The sequence below is a fragment of the Microtus oregoni genome, unplaced genomic scaffold (genome assembly GCF_018167655.1).
Source record: "Microtus oregoni isolate MIOR12 unplaced genomic scaffold, Mior012 000008F_ref0000371, whole genome shotgun sequence".
Taxonomy (NCBI): Eukaryota; Metazoa; Chordata; class Mammalia; order Rodentia; family Cricetidae; genus Microtus; species Microtus oregoni.
In genome coordinates this window covers 36,364,159-36,391,488 of record NW_024543067.1, presented here as the reverse complement: position 1 = coordinate 36,391,488, position 27,330 = coordinate 36,364,159, and the positions used below count along the sequence as shown (strand labels likewise).

Sequence of the window (27,330 nt, the reverse complement as noted above, 5' to 3'; positions counted from 1 at the left end):
TTTATATGATAGATATCAAGCATCTTGATGTAGAGTGCTTGGTAAATTTTTCTTACTCTAAAGTATTTGATATAATGATGACATATTATAAAAGAGATGTTATCCTACTAATTACTTTCCTGAAGGCTTTTTTCATGTCTTTGTTCCTCAAGCTATAGATAAAGGGATTTAGCATCTGAGTGACCACAGTGTACATAACTGAAGCCACTACAGTCTTCCTTGGAGAGTCAGTAAATGCAGAGCTAATGTGTACTCCAAAGCCTGTGCCATAGAACAGGGACACAACTGACAAATGAGACCCACATGTTGAAAAGGCTTTATACTTTCCTCCCAAGGACGACATTTTTAAAACAGAGGATACAATGTGAATATAAGACAAAAGGATCCCCAAAACAGGAATACCAAAAAACACAACAGACACCGTGTATACAAGCAGATAATTGATGAAATTATCAGAACAGGCAAGTTTGATGATCTGAGCCAGCTCACAGAAGAAGTGGGGGATTTCTGTTTCTGTGCAGAAAGACAGCACCAGCATCATCAGAGTGTGGAATAAAGCATGTGTAACACTAAAGAACAGAGAACAGAGAAGCGACATCACACAGAAATGTGAATCCATGATAACTGTGTACTTCAGAGGGTGACAGATAGCAACATAGCGGTCATAGGCCATCACTGCAAGAAGACAGTTTTCTATGCCAGCAAAATTCAAGATGAGACAGACCTGAGAGAGGCATCCTGTGTATGTGATGGTCTTATCCTGAGATTGGATATTGACCAACATATTTGGGATTGTGGTTGTGATTAAACAGATGTCATTAAAAGACAAGTTGGAAAGAAAGAAATACATGGGAGTATGTAGTTGAGAGTCAGACTTCACAGCCAGGATGATGAGCAGATTTCCTAAGGTGGTAATTAGATATATGAACAGGAAGAGGCTGAAGATAAAAGGCTGCAGAGCTGGGTCTTCACTAAGTCCCAGAAGAATGAATTCTGAAATAGCTGTTTGGTTGACAGATCCCATGTTTTTGAGTAATCTAGAAGAAAAGGAAGTTGTAAAGGTACCATCAACTTCATAAGCTTGTTCTTTGAATTCTAGACTGCAAATCTGTTAATAATTAAATTTCTTTCATTAATCCATGTATTCTCTGAAACTTGATTACAAAATCTCTAGCAAATAATCCTTGAATGAAATCCTCCCTAATGTAGAAACAATAATTAAAGCAAAATTTGCAGTATTAAGTAACAGACATCATGTTTGCTAATAGAAACATGGGTTTGTTAAACAGGAAATTGGTGCTGCTTTTGTATAGAACATGAGACCACTAGAATGCAGGCTGATTTGCTTTAGTGGATATATGAATAAGCATGTGTCAGGTGGATAACAGATATTGGTAAGAAATTTTACTATAGTCTTTCCACATGAAAAATTCAGCTAATAGCCCATACATACTCATATGGACTTCAGATGTCTCATTAGATTAAAGAAGAAATATGATAAACATCTCACCTGAATGTTGATTATAGATGTACACTTGTGAAGGTCATAAAAAATCAAAGGGTCAGCTGATTCTTCATTTAAAAGGATGATTTTTAGGAAACAGCTTAGATATTCATTCATGACTGGTATAATAAAACTAAAGAGATCACAGACATACATCTACAGTCTTTGTGTCCCTGTGGCCCAATATTCAAGGCTTTTAATAGTACTCATTATGGAAATGCCACTGTAATCCCAGGTGTTCAAATCCTTAATGCCTGTAAATGCTGAAGGGAAGAATTCAGCTTTCTCAGTTTCTTAAACAATTCCCAAGGCTGTGTTTTCATTTTGTTCTTACCATTTCTTCTGATTATGCAAAATACTGACTTTTCATTCAAAATTATTAATAATATTTCTGTAATGAATCTTACTTCTCTTACTGGAGTAGCATCAAAGAGAGAGAGGAGTGATAATATTAGCAAAGGCGTCAAGACCATGATGGGGAAACCCACAGAAACAACTGACCCAAGCTAGTGACAGCTCACTGACTCCAGATTGACAGCCGTGCAATCTGCATAGGACTGAACTAGAATCCCTGAATGCAGGTGACAGTGGGTGGATCAGGATACTGGAAGTAGGTCCAGAATCCATATTTAATACATGAAAGAACTGGCTTTTTGGAGCTCATTTCCTATAGAGTGATAACTAAACACAACAGAGGAAGGACTTGGTCAAGCCTCAATGCAATGATGAAAGAGTTTGTTGACTCCCCATGGGAGAAAGGCCAAAATATCTCCAAGGAGTGGATTGGTAGTGGTGTGATAGGATGGTAGGGGTAGTGAAATAAGGAGAGAGAAAAAGAAGTGAGATTGATTTGTAAAATTAATAAACAAAAATAAAGTGTAAATATTCAAAACTTTAAAAAGAATTGGATTTGGAAGAATATATGCATATGTATATGTATATATGTATGTATATATACATATATATATATATATATATATATATATATATATGTGTGTGTGTGTGTGTGTGTGTGTGTGTGTGTGTGTGTGTGTAATTTTTTTTAGGACAGTGTTTCTCTGTAGCTTTGGAGCCTGTCCTGAAACTAGCTCCTGTAGACCTGCTGGCTTCAAACTCACAGAGATCTGCCTGCAATTGCCTCCCTAGCTCTGGGATTAAAGGCATGCACCACCACCACCTGTATGATTTCTATTTTTATTGTGATATATTTACTTATTCTTTTCTTCGACAATACATCCTCTCTACAACTTTCTCTACCTCCATTTCTCCCAGTTTCCTTCACCTCACTTTCTCTAAGTTTCACTCTTCAATTTACCTTCAGAAAAGTTACCAAGGAGTATCAATGGAACACAGCTGAACATGACACAATAATACCAGGCATAAACCTTCATAACAGGATTGAGAGAGACAATATAATAGGAAGAAAAGACTGGCAACAGAAGGCAAAAGAGTCAGAGATATACCCACACCCACTGTAAGGACTCCCACAAAATCACCAAGTTAACAAACCATAACATATATGCAGAGGACCTAGTATAGATCCATGTAGCCTCCTTGATTGCCACTTCAGTCTCCTCTATGAGCTCCTAAATGTCCTGCTTACTTGATTCTGTAGCCTGTGTTCTTCTGTTGTCTTCAACCCTTCTGTCTCCTACCCTTCTTCCACAGAGTTTATTGAGCTTCCAGGGAAAGGACGCAGTGAACATATTTCCAATTTGGGCTCTATTATTTTCTACTTTTTGTCTATGAGTTTCTACATCTGCTCCTATCAACTACCAGAAGAAGCCTCTCTGAAGATGATTGAACCAGGTACAGAAACGGACTCCTATTTTAGGTATATGTATATACTTTACATGGAGGGGCATGCACTGTTTCTATGAAGTGGAGATAAATTAGCATCAGTTGGAAAAACTGAGACTCAATCAAAAATTTTCTCAATGATTGACTGTGGGCATGTCTGTGAATATTTTCTTGATTAATGATTGATGTGGGATGGTTAAAGGTTATACCATCTCTTGAAAGGTTGCCCTGGAATTTAGAAGAGATCATTGGGATTGACTCTAACATTAAACCGTGAAGAAGTCAACCTATACAGACCCTCCAAACAAGTGAAGACATATAAAATAGTAATAAAAGTCATCCAACAATAAAGAAGTCAAGGTCAGATAGGTTAACAGCAGAATTATATTAGATCATCAAATATCTACAGACAATAGTTTTTAACATATGAAATAAAATAGAAATAGAAAAAGCAATCATAAATTCCATCTAATAACAAGGTATCCTTTTAGTAGCAAAATCAGGAAAAGACACACAAATAAAGAAAACTACAAGTCAATATCCATGGTGAACATACTCAGAAATTTAGTAAAATGCTTGCAAATAGAATGCGGACATCATTCATAAGATTTATCCACTGTCATGGTTCAAAAGAAAATGTCCCCCCCCCAAAGTAGTGACACTATTAGGAGTTGGGACCTTTTTGGAGAAAGTGGGTCTCTGTGGGGGCAGACTTTGGGATCTCTTTTGCTCAAGCTTCCCTCACTGAGTTGGTCCAATTCCTGTTTCCTACTATAGTAAGAATGAACGGTGGGCTGCTTTCCCACCCAGATCCCGGCTAGCTTACCCTTGAAATAATTACACAGAAACTGTATTTATTTAAACACTACCTGGTCCATTATATCTAGCCTCTTCTTGGCTAACTCTCACATCTTAATTAACCTATTTTTAATAAATCTGTGTATCACCATGTGACTGTGGCTTATCGGGATGAGTGTAACCTACGTCCATCTCGGAGAGGAGAACCATGGCATCTGCATGACTCTGATTTATTTCTCCCAACATTCTGTTCAGTCTACTCCACCTATCTAAATTCTGCCCTATCAAAAAACTAAAACAGTTTTTTTATTAACCAATAAAAGTAGCACATAGACAGATGACCCTCCTACACCACCCTATAAGCTATATACTCCTGGATATTCTTGATCACAGCCTCTGCCAGTATGCCATTAAGCATCTTACCATGATGACAATGAATTGAACATCTGAAACTATAAGTGAATCCTCTCAAATATTTTCCATATAAGAGTTCACATGGTCACAGTGTCTTGGTGTCTTCACACCAATAAAACCTTTAACTAAAACAGAAGTTACTACCAGGGACTGAGGTACTGCTGTGATATGTCTGTGGTTTCTGGAAGAATTTGGACCTAGTACTTTGGTTTATGAAGGGAGTGGAATATTTTAACCATTGGTTGTTTTGGCCATAGTAGTAGGAGCGTGAAAGACTGAAGTGCTAACAATCCTTTGGATTGTCAGTGGCTCAGTGCAAAGCTTTTAGAAAAGAAGAATTTTAGTATGTTGTCAGATCATTCTTGTGGTATTTTATTGAAAAAAGTGGCTGCCTTTTTCCCTTTTCAGAAGAGACTGTCTGAGGTTAAAATAAAACATTTTAGAGTAATTACACTAACAGAAGAAATCTCAAAATAGCCTGGTATAGAATCTGTCATGTGGATATTAATGGTAACTCGAATGAAGATTTATAAGAAATGGGGCAATCTAGGGAGGGTGGATTACAAAATGAAAAATTTAAGGAGAAAATGTACCAGTAAGTGAAATAGAATCTGTGTACAAGAGATGTACAGATTCTAAATTCTGTGTACAAGAGATGAAAGGATTAAGATATGGAATAAAGGGAGTGGTGGCCTCACATCTAGATCCTATTGAGCTAACTTCCCAACTGGTGAAAATGAACTAAAGAAAAGCTTAGAGTTTGGTAAGGAGGGTCACACCTTTAATCCCAGCACTAGGAAAGCAGAGACTGGCAGATTCTTTCAGGTTGATATAAAACTAGCCAGGACAAAAGTTATTTGTAGATTCAATGAAATTTCAATGAAAATCCCATTTTATTCATCACATAAATAGAAAAGAATATTCTAAAATTCATATGAAACAACAAAGGACCCAAGATAGTCAAAATAATCTTTACCCATAAAATAATACTAGAAATATTATTATTTAAGACCTGAAGATACATAATAGAGTTACAGTAATAAAAACTGGGTATTGACAGAAAACAGACATGCAGAAAGATGGAATTGAATAATAAAGTGCAAGTAAACATAACCTCAGCTCTTTGCTATTTTACATAGATGCCAAAAACTTAAACTGAAGAAAAGAAAGAATCTTCAACAAATTGTGTTATATAAACTGGATATCCACATTGAGACAAGTGAAATTTATCCCTATCTCCTTGTACAAAACCTAAGTGCATCAAAGACCTAAATGTGAAGCCTGAAATACTAAAATAACCCAGACTGTGATGGCAGATGCCTTTAATCCCAGCACTCAGGAGGCAGAGCCAGGTGAATCTCTGTGAGTTCAAGGGCAGCTAGGTCTATGAAAGTTAGTTCCAGGACAGGCACCAAAGCTACACAAAGAAACCCTGTCTCAAAAAGCCAAAAAAAAGAGAAAATTCTAAAAGGTAATATAGGCTGTATCTTATACCTCATATGATAGAGGTGTAATAAAGGACTTACTAATTAATAGGATTTTCTATCTGCAAGAATAAAGCCCAACATTTGACACATGAAATTTCATAAATCTAGAAATCTCCTGCACAACAAAGAATAGTCACCTGATTAGAGAGGAAGCACAAGGAAAGAAAAATTCTTTGTCCACTATATATCTGATGGAATGCTGATATCTAGAATGTATAAAGAACTAAAAAACCTCAAACAAAGAAACAGACACAAAACCTATTTAAAAGTTGCCCAAGAAAAAGACAAAAGAGTTGTCAAAAGAAGAAAAAGAATGATTAATAAATATCTTAAAATATTTTATCATTTCTAACAATTTTAGAAACACAAATCAGTTCAACTTTTGGACTTCATCTTACTCTGGTGAGAATGTCAAAGACAAAAGTTCTGGAAAAGTTTCAAGGAAAATGAGATCCTCATTTACTGTTGTTAGAATTGCAAAACAGTGCAGCAATTATAGAAATCATTTAAGACCAGTCTAAAAATATATCTGCATATGATCCATCTATAACTATCCTTAGGATGTGCCCCAACACTTGATATCTTACTCCATAGCTACATTTTTAGCCATGCTTATTATTAACAGTCTATATTTTGAAACAACTTAAAATAATTTAACTAATGAATAACTAATGAAAATATAATATGCATGCACTAAAGAATACCATTTAGCTGTAAACAATAAGTATATTAAGAATATTGTAGATAAACATATGCATTGATAAAAGATCATATTGATTGAGGCAACTCAGATGAAAAGAAAAACATTGAAAAATGTTCTATCTTGTCATGGACTCTTAGGTATAAACTTTCAAATGTGAGAATATATATATATATATATATATATATATATATATATATATATATGATTAATGAAACAACCAGGAAAGTAAACATAAAAAATTGCCATGGTAATGGATGGGGAGCTACAGTGAGGGAACAATGAGGTACAAATTATCTGATAAGTGAAATGAGAAAAGAATGATTGTAAATCAAGAGATGGTTATACAGTGGTAGAACCAGTTTGTAAATCAGTATAACAATTCTTCAAGAAACTGGGATACAAATACATTAGGATCCAGCTATATTGCTGTGCAGAATAGTTTTATGTCAACTTATTACAAGCTAAAGTCATCTGAGAAGGATCACCTCAATTAAGAAAATGTATCCATAAAGTTGCATTGCATTTTCATAATTACTGTTAATTGTAAAGAGCCCAGACCATTGTGGTTGGTGCTCTACCTGAGACTAATGTCCTGGGTTCATATGAAATCAGAATGAGGAAACCATAGGGAGCAAGACAGGCAGCAGCAGCCCTCTATCACCTCTGTATGAGCTCCTGCATCCAAGTTTCTATTCTGTTTGAGTTCCTTCTATTCTGTTTTGACTTCCTTCAATGATATTCTAACATGAAGTTTTAGTTTTTAAGTTATACAGGTATTAATTGTTATAGGTCAATAGTTGTTCATGTTTGTTGTACATACAGTCAGATCAATTAGGTTCTTTAAATATATAGAGACTGTATTCTGTCTAGATAGGAAATCTTCAACCATTTCAAGGATCTGTAGAACATGGCAGTTAATTAACTTAGGATTTTGTTGACATGAGACATGATTGCTCCTGGCAGCACCAATCTATTCCTGAGAGAATGTTGAGCACCAAAGACACTCCAATTGGAGCCTCTTTTCTTCTTGACAAAAACTGGCCTTTGGGCAAAGAAATACCCATGCCTCAACCACCGACAAGATATACAGTATCCAAAAATGAATAAACAGGACTGTCAACTATTGCCAAGACAGGGTAAGATGGTTTAAAAAAATTATCTCCTTTAAAAATGGTCTTTCAGTTATTCTAGGCCTTAGCCCAAGTTGGTTGCTTCAACATTGCAAATGAGACTTTGGGTGATTGCCCAGGTAGCTAGTTGTCTCTGTCATATTTTGCTCACTTTGGAAGCTACTTGATTATACTTCCTGCCTGCTCAGGCCTGATGGAGGAAGGTCATTGGCTAATAAAGGCACTGCCCTGGCCCATTTTATTGGTTAGAGGATAGGTGGGAGGAGTAAACAGAACAAAATGCTGGGAGGAAGAGGAAGTGAGCTCAGAGACTCGACCGCTTTCCTCTCGGGAGCAGACGCCTGAGAGAGACGCCATGCCCCGCTCCCGGGATGAAGCTCCGACCCAGGATGGATGTAGGCTAGAATCTTCCCGGTAAGCGCACCTTGGGGTGCTACACACAGATGATTAGAAATGGGCTAAATTAATATGTGAGAATTAGCCTAGAAGAGAATGGGCCAAGCAGTGATTAAATGAATACAGTTTGTGTGTTGTTATTTCGGAGCATAAGCTAGCCGGGCAGGCGGCCGGGGTGCTGGGAACGCAGACCCGCCGCTCTTATTACTTCACAGGCCTTTGATAGGGTTAAAGATTAGATAGTCATAGTTAGCATCCACTTATGATCTAACCAAGCCATTTCCAATACAAGACTTAGACTTCATAGGATAGAATATTTATCAAAACATTTAGCATATGTTCCTTGCTTAATATTGTTTATGCTGATTGTAATTCTAATCTTATACTTAATATCTGTTCCTAGTTATATTGTTTTGTGTTGAGTTTGGAACTCTCTTACTTTAACAAAAGGGGGAGGTGTTGTGGGAGTTCCTTTTACTTCTTCAGCCAATAGACTTTAAGATACCAGCCCACTTGGGAAGTAATTTTTTGAAGGTGTTTATGGTGACCTTTCAGGTGGTCTTGGTCCATTAAACCATATTGGTCTGTGCAAACAAAAGAAGAACCTCTTTTTCAAAGCAGCATATTCTTTGACTCAAATTTTTGAAATCAAGATACCTTTATATTGGTATAACTTAGCATCCCATACAATGAAATGTCTCTCTGTACTTAGCTCCTTCATAGTCAAAGTATTGAAAGGAAACACAATAATATGCATAATCCAAACTCTCTATTTTCAGTCTTTATGTATCTTATTTTTCTTTACTCCTTTGATCTATGGCATTCTGTAATGTCTCTTTAAATACTTTATTTAAAAAATTTACTTCTTTTATAACTGTCCTATAGTCTTTTTCTTTTCTCTCCCAAGCCTCCATACATTTAAGTAACACTGTGACCCATTTAAAGTTCTTTTACATCTGAATTTGTCTTTATTGTGTATCTGTAATTCTTTTATGACCAGGACTCCTAAAAATTCTAAGTACTTCTTAAAAACCTAAGCGCTAGCATTGCTATGGCAAATATGACCCTGCCTGCTTGTTCCACCCAATTTAACATGTCTCTGAGTCTTCTGGGTGTGAACCATCCTCACCACCTCAACTCTAATAACCAGTTGTCCCATTCTGCTGCCAAGTAACTTGCAGCACACTATCCACAAACCCCATGTACATACTTGGCCTCCTGAAGGAGCCAGAGTTTGCACGGGCAATGTGACCCAGGAAGCCACAATTTTAAACCCATGTGGCTTTGTTTGTTGTTGTTGTTACCACTGAATCAGGAAAACTTCTCTTAAAGGAGCCATGGCATTAAGCCATGATTAACTCTGTTTTTTTTTTTTTGTTTTGTTTTGTCTAGAATTCCTTCCCAAGTTCTCTCAGGTTTTAAGTGGATTTTAGTTGGTCATGTTGGTGTCAATTTGTTGAATGAAGCCACTTGTTCACCTGGTCTTGATTTAATTTTGGTATATTGTATTTATCTAAAAACAAGTCCATTTCTTTTACATTTTCTAACTTTGTAGCATATAGGCCGTTGTAGTAAGACCTAATGTTTCTCTGAATTTCCTCAGTGTCTGATGTTATGTCCCCCTTTTCTTTTCTGAGCTTGTTAATTTGAGTGTTCTTTCTCTGCTTTTTGATTAGTTTGGATAGAGGTTTGATGTACCAAGACCACCTGAAAGGTCACCATGAACACCTTCAAAAAATTACTTCCCCTAACTGCTGACAGAGATGAACCTAGTACACAGGATACACCATGAACAGTGATCCCAAACAGCAGGAAGCAGTTTGAATAAAACTATGCCCATATTCCCAAATATTGTCTATAAATGTTTGCTTATACTTAAAGGGGGATATGATAGAGATATGTATAATTTGTTTTGGTATGGATCTTGGTTTATTCATACAAATTTAAGGTAAAATTTGTTGTATATGTATATTTCTGCCCTTGGTTAAGGTATTGTGTTTGTGTAGTTCATTTAAAAATGTAATGTATACTTAAATTAAATTAAAAATGTAATGTATACTTAAGAAAGAGTCATCTATAATAGTCAAGTTAGTCTCTGTTTCACTGGACATGCAGGAACTGTAGAGAAACAACTGCTGAACTTGCCTAAAGGTGAGATGATCCTTCAGGGTTTCTTCTTCATGAAAGAGTCTGTGAGACATTCTGCAGGATACAGAAGAAAGTGACTAAACTGTCTTTGAAATTTCCTGCTTTATGAAAAAGACTGCTGGATACTATGGGTTTGTGGGCTAAAGACTGGATATCCCAGTGGTACAGAGAAACTTTGTGTAACTTTCCAAGAAGCAAGATGTCTCTGTCATTTCTAGAGTTTTTGAAGTTGCTTACAAGATACTTCCTATTTACTTACGTAATATTATATCTTTCTTGAGTTTTTGAGGGAGTTGAAGAATAGATAGTTACAATTACAGTTTCCCTTAGTTATGAAAAAAGATAAAGTAAATAGAAATATTGTAACTGTAATTCTTCCTTGATACCTGTTTTGTTATATGTAATTTTATGATGTTAAAGTTAAAACCTTCCTTTATTATTTAAACAGAAAAGGGGATGTGATGTGGGAGTCCCCTCTGTGTGTTGTGATAACCATTAATGAATAAAGATCCATAATAGAGCTATAATAAAGAAAACAGCTTGGGATTGGCATAGAAAAGACAGGTGAAAAAATGAAATTGAATTGAAGATCTTGGTATTAACCCACACATATATGAACACTGTATTTTTGAGAAAGAAGTTACAATTATACAATGGACAAAAAGTATCTTCAACAAACTGTGCTTGCATAGCTGAATGGTAACATGTAGAAGAATGCTAATAGATCCATATTTTCTCCATGCATGAAATTCAAGTGCAAGTGGATCAAAAACTTCAGTGTAAGTCCAGCCACACTGAACCTCACAGAATAGAAAGTGGGGAGTAGCCTAAATGCATTGGCACATAAGACCTTTTCCTAATGATAACACCAGTAGCACAGTTACTGAGAGCAACAGTCAATAAAATGGACCTCCTAAAACTTCTGTAAGGCAAAGGACACTGAGCACAATTAATAAAAACTCAGAGACAGAAATTGGGATTCAACTTGAATGTCAGAAATGCAAAACAGCCTGCCACTGACTCTTACCTTGATCTCAGTCTAAAATGGCAATCCCGTCTCCAGAAATCTCAGAATGAGACTGTGAATGAGAGCTGTCTCTTCCTGTTTTATAATCCTCCATAGTTCTGGGATTAAGGAGTGTACCACTACCACCTGGTTTCTATGGCAAGATAGTATGGCTATTGGGATTAAAGGTGTGGGTTATTGCTGCCAGGTCTGTAAGGCTGGCCATGGTGACTTTTTTACTTTTCTGATCTTTAGGCAAGTTTTATTTATGAAAATACAAATGAAATGCCACTATATTTCCCTTTTTGTCTTAAATACAAAAGAGGGCTATAACTAATATAAGAAAAAAATATATACAATAAGTACAATGACTGTATACAATATATACAGTCAATAAGTACATAAACAATGTCTAGTTCACTTGTATTTGACAAATTCAGAGAAAATAGTCCATATCTACCCTATCTGGGTGTCTCACTGGCAAACTCCCACATTTCTGATTCTTTCCCAGTGTTGCTGTTTCTGCCCATAAATCTCACCTAACCTCTCCTGCCTAGCTACTAATCTTTCAACTCTTTATTAAACCAAAAGAACATGCTTTAGGAAGGTGAGGTAAAGCAGTAAAATATTTTTCACACAGTGTGATCAAATATCCTGTAACTGGAAGACACTGTTTTTATGATACCATTCATCTCCCCTAGCTCTTACTCTTTCTCTGCCTCTACTTCTGAATAGCTTCTTAAGTTCTGAGTGGATGAGTTAATTAAGAAATCCCATTTAAGTACTGTTTTAAAGTCTCTCACTGTGAACCCTGTTCATTCTGTGTCTCTGTGTTAATTTCCATATATTGTAATAGGAATTTTCTATGACAATGGGTAATATAGACACTGATCTCTGGGTGTAGCAGAATGTCATTAGAGGTTATTTTTCTATGTTCCTTTAGCATAACCAAAATAATTAACTTCTCTTAACCCCATAGCTTACCTAGCCTCAGAATCTTTACTATCAAAATAATGTGATGTATGTGCCCCATTTGATGAAGTGAGTCTTAAATCTAAGCATAGAGTGGTTTGTTACTCTCATAATATTTGTGACACATTTGCCTCAATGTAATAAAGCTCACTAAAATAAATAGTATGGTTGAATACAAGCTCTTGGTTTCTTTTCCCTTCTGTAGCATTCAGAGTACTTTTAGTACCATGAACACCAGTCAGTAAGGCTAAAGTTTGCATGCAGTAGTCAGACCTTAGAAAATTATATTGTTTCCTACAAAATATACTAAAAATTAGAGTTCAGCAACAACACTTGGTACTATTTTAGAAGAAAGAAAATTTGCAAATTTATAACATAAAACCTGATTATTATATTTCTATTATTCAGAATTTCTAAGATGAGATATATTTTTAAAGCTATAGTAAAAACTGATTGTCTGGGCTCATTATTCAATGGATGAATTATTTTATTTATAAATATAAAGAATCCATTTAACTTAGTATATGTACCATGTAAGCAAGATCACTGAAATGAATATGAATAGGCAAAGTAGTGGGAATTTTATAATGTAAACATGTCTCAAGGGACAAAATAACATTTGTACTGCATTCAACTCTTTACTTTTGGTCTTGAAGAATATGCACTTTCAGTAATAGCATGATAATATAGCACGATAATGATGACTGTTGGAAATTGTGTCTCTGGGGATGGAGATACTCTAGGAGACAAAGTTTACTCATAAATACTCTTTTTGTCAGGCTATAATGAAAATGCCTTCATCTAGAGATCTTTTCTTATCCACAAATCATATACTCATACCTTTATTTACCAAGGACATATCATATTTCCTTAATAAATATACAGGTAAGTGTTTAAGTTAATGCTTCTCCCCATGAAACCTATTGGATTATTTGTTCTAAGTTAATTTGTTCATGTTTGAAAGTGTTACTAGAATCAGCAAAAAGGGAAAGTATTTAAAAGTGGTAGTCATGTAAGATTGACATTTGTGTGTCTAGCTTTAATGGTGCTTCTTTCGTTATATTCCAAATGAGTGCTATTCCAAAAACAGTTTTTAGAACTTAAATGTTTTCCTGATATTATATTTATCATGAAGAAAATATTGTCTTTCTTTTTTCTTTTCTCCACTTTTCCAGCATATTGATTTTTCTTGATATTTTCTTTCTTAGTAACGGTTAATACCATATGAGCAGAATAAGACAATGGTAAAGCAAGTAGTAAATGATGGCACCATGACAGGTCATGGTTCAGCACTGTATGACATAAAATGTTGTTTAATTATAGCCCTGAAGTAATTTATTGTAAAGATTCAATTTGTAAGCCTTTATAATTGTAAGTCTACATAGTTTAACATGATTACATAAACTTACTAGTTGAACACATTTTAATGTGCTTATATCACATTTAAATGTGATTAGATCATCACATTTCTTATTCTATAACATATATATATATATATATATATATTCAGAAGATGTGAGCTAAAGTTTGTATCACAATCAGAGTTGGGAAGTCTGACATTACAAAATGCTAAAATTGATTTTAAATAATTTTCTTTACCATTTAGTAAATTAAAGTGTGCATGCTATATTGCTCACAGGAGGCTGGATAATAATTTTAGTGACTTATTTCTTTCCTTCCATTTCAGCTTCTAGTGAACAAACCTAAAGGGTCAAGCTTACATTACAACCAGTTGTACATAGTGAGCCATATATCTGTCTCAGTAAGTTTTCTGTTACATCCTCTCTGTTCTACAGTGACATACCTAAAAGTGTATCAAAACTAGCAATTACATCAAAGTGTAGGATGAAATATTTAGGTTTCCCAAATAACAATATGTTTTTTGTTTTTATATGTCTCTTTAGAAGTGTGTTCATTTAATTATTTTCCCATTAAATCTCCTTTTCAATAAAAATAATAGGTCTTTTATAGTCTTATTAAAATAATATTTTTAGAGAGAGAAAGAGAGAATATGAATTAAAACATTGTACAAGCTCTCCAACAATTAAATTTATTTTCATGTGAGTCTTATATATATATATATATATGTGCAGCATTTTATAATGCTTGCTAAAATCTATTTTGGTGTATGATACTCACCTGCTGAAACAAATTTCTTCTGTAGCTTTCAGTTACTCAGAATATATGAGTAAAATTTCAGAGTTTTTATTTAGAAAGAAAATATTACAGAAATAAAAATAAATTTTAAAAGCTTTTGATTATTTGGGTATGTTTGATATTTTTTCTTTTTTTTAATTGAGAAAAGGAAAAAAAAACCAAGTTTCCGCCTCCTTCCAGCCTCCCATTTCCCTCCCCCTCCTCCCACCCTTCTCCCCCTCCCCCCACTCCTCTCCCCATCCCTCTCCAGTCCAAAGAGCAGTCAGGGTTCCCTGCCCTGTGGTAAGTCCTAGGTCCTCCCCCCTCCGTCCATATCTAGGAAGGTGAACATCCAAACTGGCTAGGCTCCCACAAAGCCATCACATTAAGTAGGATCAAAACCCCGTGCCATTGTCTTTGGCTTCTCATCAGCCTAAAGCACATGGATGAAGATATTAAATGAGCATCAACTATCCATTTTATTTCAAGATGCAACCTCTTTATGGAGGTATTTGGTGGCAATGTAGAAGTAACATAGTTTATTCTCTGTGACAAACAAAGACTTGTATGTACTTTAACAAAGACAAAATTAGATGAGAATTGAGGTGTGAGGTGCTAGATTGATAGTTAGATATTAGGATCAGGGATATGAAAGAATCAGCCACCAGCAGACTGTCTTGACAGAAAGTGAAAAATACAGGTCTCAGATAGGGATCAAAATAATGACCAACACTGCCCAGAGAATCAAAACAGAGATAGATCCTTCAGGTCTTAAATACAGAGTAGTGGCTACAGATCTTGAGGCAGAATGCTAAAGCAGCCATGCTAGGTTTAAAGTGGAACTATTTAGGATCCAGACACAAATAATGGTTAGAGATCAGAGGCAGAAAAAACAAAGTATCTGTTACTTGCTTGATCATTGAGTACACATGGGAGGATCCTGCACACAAAGAAACTGATTAGTTTGGAAGAAAGAAGTATTAGCCAAAGGGTGTAAAAGAAAAAAAGAATGATATATTTTATTAAAGCAAACAGCTGGAAGATGGAGGACCTCTGCAGGTTGGAGTCCACCTAGAAACTCTGGGTCACACTTTATGTAGGCATCTAGGTGTTCATCTTTTGGACACCTTCCTCCATTACTAGTCTGTGGGGATGGTTTTGCAGTATTTAAAATATTCTGGGAGAAGGTGTGACCTCTAGAACAGGAAGCCTCCCTTCTTAAAGGGGCTAGTTCTGACTTTCCGGATAAGTCAAGCTCCCATGAACCTCCTCAACCTCTCCTTTTCTGAGGGTTCAGTCAGATAAAATAAATTATAAGGCAATGTAAAATATTTTACATTTTCACGAGGGGTGCACCCACACACTGAGACAATGGGGATGTTCTACTGGGAACTCACCAAAACCAGCTGGCCTGGGTCTGGAAAAGCCTGGGATAAAACCGGACTCGCTGAACATAGCGGACAATGAGGACTACTGAGAGCTCAAGAACAATGGCAATGGGTTTCTGATCCTACTGCACGCACTGGCTTTGTGGGAGCCTAGGCAGTTTGGATGCTCAACTTACTAGACCTGGATGGAGGTGGTGGTTCCTTGGACTTCCCACAGGACAGGGAACCCTGATTGCTTTTCGGGCTGGGGGGGAGGACTTAATTGGGGGAGGGGGAGGGAAATGGGAGGCGGTGGCGGGGAAGAGACAGAAATCTTTAATAAATAAATAAATTAAAAAAATATTTTACATTTTCTAGGACATTCCTGTATCACCAAGTTAGACAAAATTTTGGAAAACATTATTTAAAAATGATATATAATTTTATTGTCAACATTTTTATAATGCATGGAATCATTCAGATTGATAATCAATTACTAATAGGTTGATCTTTACCCTCAGGTTTGGTACAATGTGTAGAGTAAAGTTTATGTTAATTTTAAAAGTCTGTTTTTGTGGTTATTCTTGTGCTTCTGTGCTCATGGTTGAAGCCATGGCTGCTGAAGTTGACTTGCACACATACAAAAAAAAAAAAAAGACATGGAAGTAAAAGGGAGAATATGTAGGCAGTAAGAGGGTTATTAAGTGGTGGTGAAAGTAATGGGACTGAAATTGGTAGTTGTACATTGTTCCCCAACAGGAACTTTTCAAAAACTAATTTTAGTAAAATAATTTGTTTTATCAAATGGAGTAGAAAGAGAAACTAGAAGAAAATATTTAAGTAAATACCTGGGTTAACAATATTATATAAATGTTTTTATGTTAAATTTTTGTTTTCTGTAGATTTGATACTTAACTACAACATTTGGATGAGTTGTTTAAACACGGACTTCCCCCAACCAACATCAAAAAATAGTAATAAATAAGAGTGGAAAATGGTTAAGAATGTTATTTTTCTTACATTTACTTTGGAGATGTTTCTGAGAACTGCTAAAGTGTCTGGTGGTGGATATTGTATTTTAATTAACTCAGTATTTCCATCAGATTCATCAACAACATGGAGGGTAGAAATCAAACAGATGCCCTACAGTTCTTTCTTGCGGGACTAACAGATGATCCAGCTGTGCTACCACTCATATTCAGCTTCTTTCTCTGCATCTATCTGGTCACTGTCCTTGGAAACCTACTCATCATCATGGTTGTGAGTTTGGACCACCACCTCCATACTCCCATGTATTTTTTTCTCTCTAATCTTTCATTTGTTGACATATGTCTAAGTTCAACTACTATTCCAAAGCTTCTGGTTAACATGCAAACACGGGATCAGACCATCACCTATACAGGCTGCCTCACTCAAGTCTGTTTTATTTTAGAATTTGCTTCCTTAGAAAACTGTCTCCTTGCTGTGATGTCCTATGATCGATATGTGGCCATTTGTCACCCTCTGAGGTACACAGTCATCATGAATGCTAGCCTCTGTGTTTGGCTAATTATATTGTGTCTGGTTATTAGCCTTGAAAACTCTCTCCTGCTTGGTCTGATGTTATTGAGGTTGTCCTTCTGCACAAATATGGAAAGCCCCCTAATCTACTGTGAACTTGCTCAGGTAATCAAACTTGCCTGCTCAGATACCCTAATCAATAACATTCTGATATATCTTTCAACATTCATCTTTGGTGGTGTTCCAATCTCTGGAATAATTTTCTCTTATGTAAAAATTGTCTCTTCAGTAATGAGAATATCGTCATTGAAAGGAAGGTACAAAGCTTTTTCTACTTGTGTCTCTCATCTAGCAGTTTTGTCATTGTTCTATGGTACAGCTCTGGGGGTTTACATTAGCTCTGCTCTGACTATTTCAACAAGAAGTACTGCAATGGCTTCACTGATGTACACTGTGGTCCCTCAAATGATGAACCCCTTTATCTATAGTCTAAGGAATAGCGATATAATGGAAGCATTGAGGAAACTGAATCATTAGCAGATTATTTTTTGGCTTTGGACTTCACTGTACAGAGTAAGTCACATTGATAGTATATCTTGTGAGTTAGAATGCATATTTCTTCCTCTACTGTAGAATTTAAATGATTAGATGAAACATAATATAATTTATATCTCTTCTTGTCTGTGTTTTCTGACTATGCTACTATATCTAGGTCTCAGATGTTTGACCCATTCCTTTAAATTTCTAGATACAATTTGTCTTCTTACTACATATAAGCAAAGACAGACATAGGGGCTCTAGATTCAGTGAGATGTACTACCGATATATATGTAATTAATTTTAAAGTTACACTTGTATGCATTCATGAGTATGATATATATGCACGCATTAAAGTAGAATATAAGAATGTGTGTATCAAAATATATGAACTATTTAATATTAAGTTTAAGTCAGTTACTGTTGAGTAACTTTAAAGCAATACACTTTTATTCACCTCAAATAAGGATAGCAAAAGCAGATTCTGGCAAGTATGCATGCAAATATTAATGAGTGTATTAAGATTATTAAAATTTAGCTGAATTGGGAGCATTTCTGTGACTTAAGTATAAATTCCCGATTCTACCATTTTCCTATCTTAAATGACTCAAATTCTACAGAAAAATCATGCACATCTTGGTTCCAAATGTTTTAAAAACAATATAATAATTATAGACTCAGAAAATGCAAGGTGCACACAGAGAAAATAATATGAACATTTGATACTTATGTTTACTTCAACCTTGCTAGTAATTAGGATTTTTGCTGCTCTTGGCAAACACTGCAATCTAGAGATAGGTGGATTGTTTGTCTACCATCTGAGATATTTGAAAGCTTAGTGACATTGTTCTGCAAAGTAGAAATTTTTGGTAAATTCAGAAGATTATTCCCATCAAAATCCATCTTTTTTTACTTCCTGTTGCTTTCTTTCAAGGCACCAATTTCTGTCATTTTCTGACCCTTAGAATGCATATTATCTTGTTATTACCTCCTGCAAAGAACTGAATATTGAATCATTATTACATAGCAATACTACAGGTCACAGCAAGGATGCTTATAATTATAGTATAACCCACTCATGAAGAGGGTTTCACTCTAATTAGCAAGTACAATGTTAATCTAATAAGTAAATCATCATAAAAGTATTTTATAACATGAATGTCCATCTAACTCAGATAAAGTATTGATATTGTTTATCACCCTCTCTGGGAAAAAAATTTACATTTCCTTAGTTTCAATAAGGGCCTAGGCACATATCTGCACAGCAGTCAGTATTTATAATACCATTTTCTTTTGTAATACATATTGAATTACTTGTGGTATCTTTTGATATAACCAGATTGTGCAAGCATATGTACAAATTAGTTACTTATCTGTAAATATGGCTAGTACCTTGAGAGTAATGAAAGATATACAATATTTCTCTGGGATACTAGCAAAGGAAGGAGTTGCTTATATCATACAAACTCCCTGGGGAAAGAAACTTTGAGTACTGTTGGGTTTTCAGACTGTATGCTTAGATGTGGCCAGGTCAGAAATGTCACCTACTCTGCAATGATATTTCATTTATGTGTGTCATTGTGTATGTATATATGCATATACACATATATGGAAATATATATATATATATATATATATATATATATATATATATATATATGAAATACATGACAGGAAGACACCCATAATTACAGGATAAAATCTAAAAATAATATGACCACTTTGAAAAGTTTAGTAGGTATTTAAGAGAACAACTCTAAGAATCCACAGAATTCAAACTACAAAACAAAGCCAGAAAAGATGATGATAAATTATTTCACTTATCAATGTAGACAGTAAATAACAGCTTGTCAGAAGAACAAAGGGGGTGACTATAACTTAATGATTAGAATATTACATCAAAACCTGGTAAGTACTTTCAGTATTCACTTACTGAATCTTGGGGCTCCTAACTTTATAAAACAAACACTATTATGCCTAACTACCTCATCAATATTGGGAGAATATTAGTGGAAACTTAGTACCAATTTTCACATATTCATAATATAATTAACCAAAATATTAGCAAAGAAACATCATAAATAAATTATACAGAAATAAAGAGAATTTAAATATCAACGTAATTAAACATTTTTCTTATAAGAGCATGAAAATTTCACTAAAATTGACCACATTATAGGTAACAAATAAGAATTAGTAAATATATCACTTGATTAATTTTCTGACTCTTATAAAATTACATTATATGAAACAGTAATAATCAAAGAAAACAAAAAATGCCTATCAACTTCAGAGTGGGGGACATGGGTGGATTTCAAGAAAGAGTAGCTGAGAAGAGAATAAATGGGAGGAAGTTGTTTGATTATATATCAAACAACATAGCTCTTTAAATTGCAACATAAGCAAGTCAGTAACAAGGGAAATGTCTGAAGCCACACGAACACTTAGAGAATGTTAATATACATTTGAACTTAAGGGACACTGAAGAAAACAGTGGATTCACATGAATGGAGAGGTGGGGCAACTTTCAGAGGTGTTGATAGAAGGAAAATTGTAATCAAAATATATAATATGGAAAAATCTCTTTTCAATAAAAGAAAAGAAACAGACTCAAAAGTATGAGAATCACCGACAAGACCTTCAGTAATACAGACAAAGAATGTTAACATATAATTTTGTTCATTTAGTGTCTGCCATTTGTAAATAAAAGAGCAAAATGAGCAAGCACTCTAATTCTTTGAATTACTACTGTATCTGTTGTAATGTTTCTCATTTAATCTATAATTCTAACTAATAATGAAAATTGTAGACCAATATTTCTGATAAACAAAAATTCCCAAAGTTGATAAATACATTCAGCAAATTACAGACTTTAAAATTAATACACAAAAATCAGTACGCTTTATGTGTACAAATGACAGCTGTACCAAGAAGGAAATCAAAAGGCAATCCAGCTCACAATAATACCAACAAATTTGGAATAAATCTAACTAAGGAAGTTAAAGACTTACATAATCAATTTTTAAGACATTAAACATAGAAGTTGAAGTACCTAACAGAAGATAGAAAGTTGTTTATGGATTGGTTGAACAAAAAATAAGGAAAAGCTATTACAAATTCAATGCAATTCTAGTCAAAATTCCATTCTAATTTTTCACAGAAAGTAATTTTTTTAAAAAATTAAACATGGAAGCCACACACAACAAATATTAAGAAAAGGAAAGGAAAACAAAACTATGTTAGATAAAATTATCCTGAACAATAAAAGAATAGCTAAAATAGCACTTTTGCTGATTTACAGTAATACCATAGATCTATACTTATAACATCAAATTACTGACATAAACAGACACCATTTTAAAAGGAAGAGAAATAAAGACTCATAAAATCCAAATACCTACAACCTAGAGTTTTGTCTGAGACTGAAATTCCCTACTGGAGGAAAGAGAATATTTTCCATAAGTGGTGGTTTTCAAACCGAAAAGCTGCATGTAGAAAAGTGAACGAAATTCAACTCCAAAATTGAACTAAACATATGACCTAATACTCTTAGACTGATAAAAAATAAAGTAGAAAATATACTTGAATTCAAAGGTACAATACAGCACTTTTTTTAAAAAACAGTAGTACTAGCATTAAGATCAGGAATTTTATAAATTGTCCGTCACAAAGCCAGAACTTCTGCAAAACAAAGGGCATCATTTAGTTGAAGAATATGTCTAGAAAACATGAAAATATATATCAATTATGCACCTAACTTGAGGTTAGTCTTTAATGTATACAAAATACAATAAAACTTAAGAAGAAACACCAATTAAAATGGAAAATGAAAATAATCAGCTAATTCTCAAAATACTATATATGAACAATTTATTGGTAGAAAAAAATGTCAGTATAGTGATCAGGAAATTACAAATAAATACACCTCAGGGATTTTATATTGATTGCCTTTCTATTGTAATAAAAGAAAACCATGACCAAGGCAAATTACTTCAAGTAGATAAAGTTTGTTTTAGCTTTGACTGCAGATTGTGAGAGTCCATGATGGTGAAGTGAAAGTATGGTGGTTCACATCTTGAACCACAAGAATGAAAAAGAGTACAAACAAATATGATTTATATATTTAGACTCCCAAAGCCCACACCAAATGACATATATTCCTTACCGAAGACACACCTACTACAGCACTTCAAACAGCACTATCAACTTGACCTTAAGCACTCAGATGTCTGAGACTATAAGTGAAGAGTGTTATCTCATTCACACTACAATGTTCCATTCCCTGTCACAGCTGATAGTATAATGGCTATACCATGGTGTAAAATGCATTAAGTCCAACTTCAAAGCCCCTATAGTCTATTACATTTACAATATCTCAGAAGTTCACAATGTCTTCTGAAACTCAAAGCAATCTCTTAATTATAAAAACTACAAACAAAATTGCATATCTATGCATTACCAATAAAAAAGAGGAGGAATGGGAATGTGAGGAGAAAATGCTGCATCAAAGTAAGGCATGGTCCAATACAATAAATGCAAAATCTATAAACAAGTCCAATATTTGAGACTTTAACTTTAAAGGAGTAGTTGTCTTTGTCCCTTATGATTACTTATCTTTTCATGACCCTAAATCAAGGAACAGATGGATGATATTGGCAAGTTAAGCTATCATCTTGGGATGGGCCCTTGCCTGCCAAACCACATGAACAGCAACTTTTTTGTAGCCATTTTCCAAAATTAGGAAAGTCCTTATGCTTTTTTAATGGTCAGAAACTTAGCTTAGTGTGGTCTCCCATTGTAGTCTCCATTTACATTACTCCAGGGTTGAGCATGAGACTTCTTATTATGTCTTAGTCAGAATGGCCAATATAAAAGGAACTATAGCATAAACTTGCTCAGTTATAGGGAAATAGAAACATTTTCCCCTGATTGTTGGAGGAGAAACTTCTGGAGTTTCTACTTCAAAAGTAATCAGTGTGAAGTTTTCTCGTGAATTTTAAAATAGTAGCCTAACTATACTACTCTTTTGCATAACCCCAAAGGACATTATAGTTTACTAGGGAGTTTATTGCATTTCCATGTTCACTCTTGCTCTATTCACAATAGCCCGGGAAAAGAAATTGCTTAAATGACCATTAACTGATAATCAGACAATGAAAATGTGGTATATTTACTCAATGGAAAATTATTCAAATTTTAAAAGCTTAAATTATGAAAATCACTGTCTAATATATGGAATGAGACACAATCTGATATGGGAGTGATTTTTTTTAATCTGTTGCTTTTATTGGTTAATTAATAAAGGAACTGCCTAGGCCCATTTGATAGGCCAACCCTTAGGTGGGTGGAGTAAACAGAACAGAATGCTGGGAGAAAGAAGCTGAGTCAGTGAGTCGCCATGATTCTCCCACTCCAGGCAGACGCAGGTTAAGATCTTCCCTGGTAAGCCACCTCGTGGGCTACACAGATTATTAGAAATGGGTTAGATCAATATGTAAGAGTTAGCCAATAAGAGGCTGGAACTAACGGGCCAGGCAGTGTTTAAAAGAATACAGTTTCCGTGTAATTATTTCTGGGCATAAGCTAGCCATGAGGGTGGCCGGGTGCCAGGGACGCAGCCCCACTGCTCCTATTACAACAGAGTGGTGCCCAGATGTGATGGACTAAATCCACTTAAAAACCTGAAAGGGCTTTAAAAAGGAGAGAGAGAGTTTAACAGTTTTTTGCTGCTTCTGGGTGGCGTGCCGCAGAGAGAATTTCCTGACTCAGCAGCCACAATAGGAAAATAGCTGCAGTTTTAAACCTAAACCACTGCTTCCTGGGCTGTGCTGCCATTGCGTTCTCTGTCTGGCTCCTGCGGGAGACAGAGCTTTTTGCATTGGTGTGAATTTTGAGGTCAATTTTGTTATATGTATACGTATTTCTGCTCCTGATTAAGATATTGTGATTGTGTAGTTCATTTTAAAAATGTGATGTATAATTAGGAAATATAGGTTGTTGATGGATAATCATCAATAATGGTCAAGCTTGTAGTCATGTTAGTTGAATTTTCTAGATATACATAGATATATTTCAGATAGGCATTCTTCATATCTTTCAAAGACTGCAGAATATGGCATTTAAATGTTTTAATAACTTAGGGCTTTTCACGACAATGAGACATGTCTACTCCTGGCAGCACCAGCTACTTCAAGAGGAAGATGGGCATGGAAGAGGCTCCTTATGGAGTTTAATAGCCATTTGGGCAAGAAACTGCTCTTGCCTGGACTGTTGCATAAACTGGATACAGAGAACCTGCAGAAAGAGGACTGCTGAACTTGCTTAAAGGTGAGATGGTCTTTCGAGGTTCCTGATTCATGAGAGTCTGCGAGATATTCTGCAGGATACAGCAGAAAGTGACTGAACTGTCTTTGAATTTTCCTGCTTCATGGAAATGTCTGCTGGACACTAAAAGAACTTTGGGTGACTGTCCAGGCAGCGAGATGTCTCTGTCATTTCTAGAGTTTTCTTATTTCTTGTTTACTTAGGTAGTATTATATCCTTCTGGAGTCTTTGTTGGAGTTGAAGAATGGTTAGTTATAGTTTTCCTTAGGTATAATAAAAGATAAAATAGATATAAATATTGTAACTGTAATTCTTGCTTGATAACTGTTTTACTATATGTAATTTTACTATGTTAAAATGAAAGCCTTCTTTTTTTTAAACAGAAAAAGCAGAAATGATGTGGGAGTGATTTCTTTCTAATCTGTTGCTTTCATTGCTTAATTAATAAAGAAACTGCCTAGGCCCATTTGATAGGCCAACCCTTAGGTGGGTGGAGTAAACAGAACAGAAGGCTGGGAGAAAGAAGCTGAGTCAGTGAGTCGCCATGATTCTCCCACTCCAGACAGACGCAGGTTAAGATCTTCCCTGGTAAGCCACCTCGTGGGCTACACAGATTATTAGAAATGGGTTAGATCAATATGTAAGAGTTAGCCAATAAGAGGCTGGAACTAATGGGCCAGGCAGTGTTTAAAAGAATACAGTTTCCGTGTAATTATTTCTGGGCATAAGCTAGCCATGAGGGTGGCCGGGTGCCAGGGACACAGCCTCACTGCTTCTATTACAACAATAATCACTCTTAGTGAGGCAGCACAGATTCAGAAAACACACAAACAAAAACAACAACATGTAGTTCTTATAAATAAATGATAACTTTTAATTTTTAGATATGTGTATAACATTTTGAAGACCAAAATAAGTTAGGTAACACTTAAGGGACAGTTACAGAGGAGGGGATTTTTCAAGAGAGGGGCATATATTGCTGTGACATAAAAGGGAGAATGGAATAATGGAACAGGAAGAATTAAATGGGTGAGTAGAAGAGGAAGAAATACTGGGCTAAGTAGAGAAGGGAATACTGGCAAGGGCAACTGACGATAGAGGCTTATTGAGTATCCATATGGAGATACATTTTATAAGGGTTTATAGTCACATAAATCTATGCATTCAGTTATCCAATACTAGGAGAGATGGGAGACAATATTCAGACTCCATGTGGCACTGGACATCACAGTGATTATGGTGGTTGATTGTCATGTATACAAATGGGGATCTTGTGGACCTATTAAGATTTCTAGAATGAATTCTATAATCAATGTTTATGATGTACAGCAATGTACAACAAAAATAGTTCATAATTTTAAGTATAAAACATACATTAAAAGTCCAATTTTGGATCGCAAGCTGGCTCAGAGCACAAAAGTTATTTCAGCCAAAGCTAACTACTTAAGTTTGATCCCTAGGACTCACATGGTAGGATAAAAGAACAGACTCCTGCAAGTTTTTCTCTGACTTCCACGTGTGTCATAGCAAGCACATTCCTCCTTGACAAATAAACTTATAAATAACATGTAATAAAATACAATTTAACAACATTCACTAATACTTCAGTTGAGAGTGAAGTTTTTCTAATCTTTAATGACATAATATTCATATTTATAACCATATATGCAATTCATATGTTCAATGATAAATAAAAATTAACCTTCCTAGGACTGCAAATTATATAGTAATATATTTGTACATAACATTAAGGGAAAATGTAACTTGTTAGATAAATAATATATGATATGCATGTATAATCAGTGTCTTAAGGTTTCTATTGCTGTGAAGAGATATCATGAACTCAGACACTCTTGTATAGAAAAGCATTGAATTGGGGCTGACAGAAAGTTCAGATACTTAGTCCACTATCTTCCTGTTGGGAAACATGGCGTCCTGCAGGGAACATGGTGTTGAAGAAGGAACCAGGAGTCCAATATCAGGATTGGCAGGCAGGAGGGAGAAACAGTGTGCCACTGGATCTGCTTTTTGTCCTTGAAACCTTAAAGTTTACTCTTAGTGACACTTCCTCCAAAAAGACCACACCTACTCCAACAATGCCACAAGTTCTTATCTTTTCTAATAGTGGCATGCCTATGAGCCTATGGGAGCCATTTTCATTCAAGTGATGATAGTAAAGTGAACACAAATAATAAAAAAAAATGGTGAAAATCATCTTGAGGTGTTATTGCAGCAGTGATGATGAAGTCACGTCTACTCTTTTTGCCTTTAAAGACATATTCCTGGAATCAGGATGGTTGTGTCATAGCTTTTATAATGAGGGTTTTAGATATTGAGATGCAGAGTTAGGAAAAGTGTCTCTGGGAACACCTCTTTCAGGATTGAACACCTGCTCCCCCTCTTAGATAATTGCTGTGCAATAATCCTTCAGTCTACTGTGAATATGTATTACTCTCATTGGTTAATAAAAAGCTGAAAGTATGGTAACCAGGTGTAGTAATTAGGGGCGGCTGGGCTGCGTCCCCGGCACCCCGGCCGCCTGCTCGGCTAGCTTATGCCCCGAAATAATTACACAGACACTGTATTCTTTTAGACACCGCTTGGCCCTTTAGCCCTAGCCCTTACTGGCTAATTCTGTTATCCCGATCAACCCATCTCTAATAATCGGTGAGCACCAGTCTTACCGGGAAAGGTTCAGCATGTCTAACCTGGCGGCTTGCTTGATGGTGTGTGTCTGCCCGGGAGCGGGGCATGGCATCTCTCTCAGGCGTCTGCTCCCGAGAGGAGAGCTGTGGAGTCTGACCTCACTTCCTCTTCCTCCCAGCGTTTTGTTCTGTTTACTCCACCCACAGGGCCAAGCAGTTTCTTTATTGCTTAACCAATGAAATCAACAGATTGATATATGACACTCCCACATCAACCAGGCAGGAAATTAAGCAGGAAAGCCAAATGAGAATGATGGGAAGAAGGAGGGTGGACTCAGAGGAGATACCTGCCAAGCTGCATTGGGAGCAGGATATGCTAGAGGACAGGTAAAGCCAGGAGTCACATACCAGAATGTAGACTAATGAAAATGGATCAATTTAAATGGTAAGAGCTTGTTAGTAA

At 35.4% G+C, this 27,330-nt stretch overlaps 1 protein-coding gene and 1 pseudogene across 1 annotated transcript; one reads left to right on the top strand and one right to left on the bottom strand.

The window, feature by feature from the left end:
- Positions 1-85: 85 nt before the first annotated feature.
- LOC121451584 (putative gustatory receptor clone PTE38) lies at positions 86-1,024 on the bottom strand. The gene has a single exon (XM_041657255.1). It carries the CDS (start codon positions 1,022-1,024, stop codon positions 86-88), a length of 939 nt encoding a protein of 312 aa, XP_041513189.1.
- Positions 1,025-16,974: 15,950 nt separating this feature from the next.
- On the top strand, positions 16,975-17,994 carry LOC121451346 (annotated as a pseudogene).
- The last annotated feature ends 9,336 nt before the right edge of the window (positions 17,995-27,330 follow it).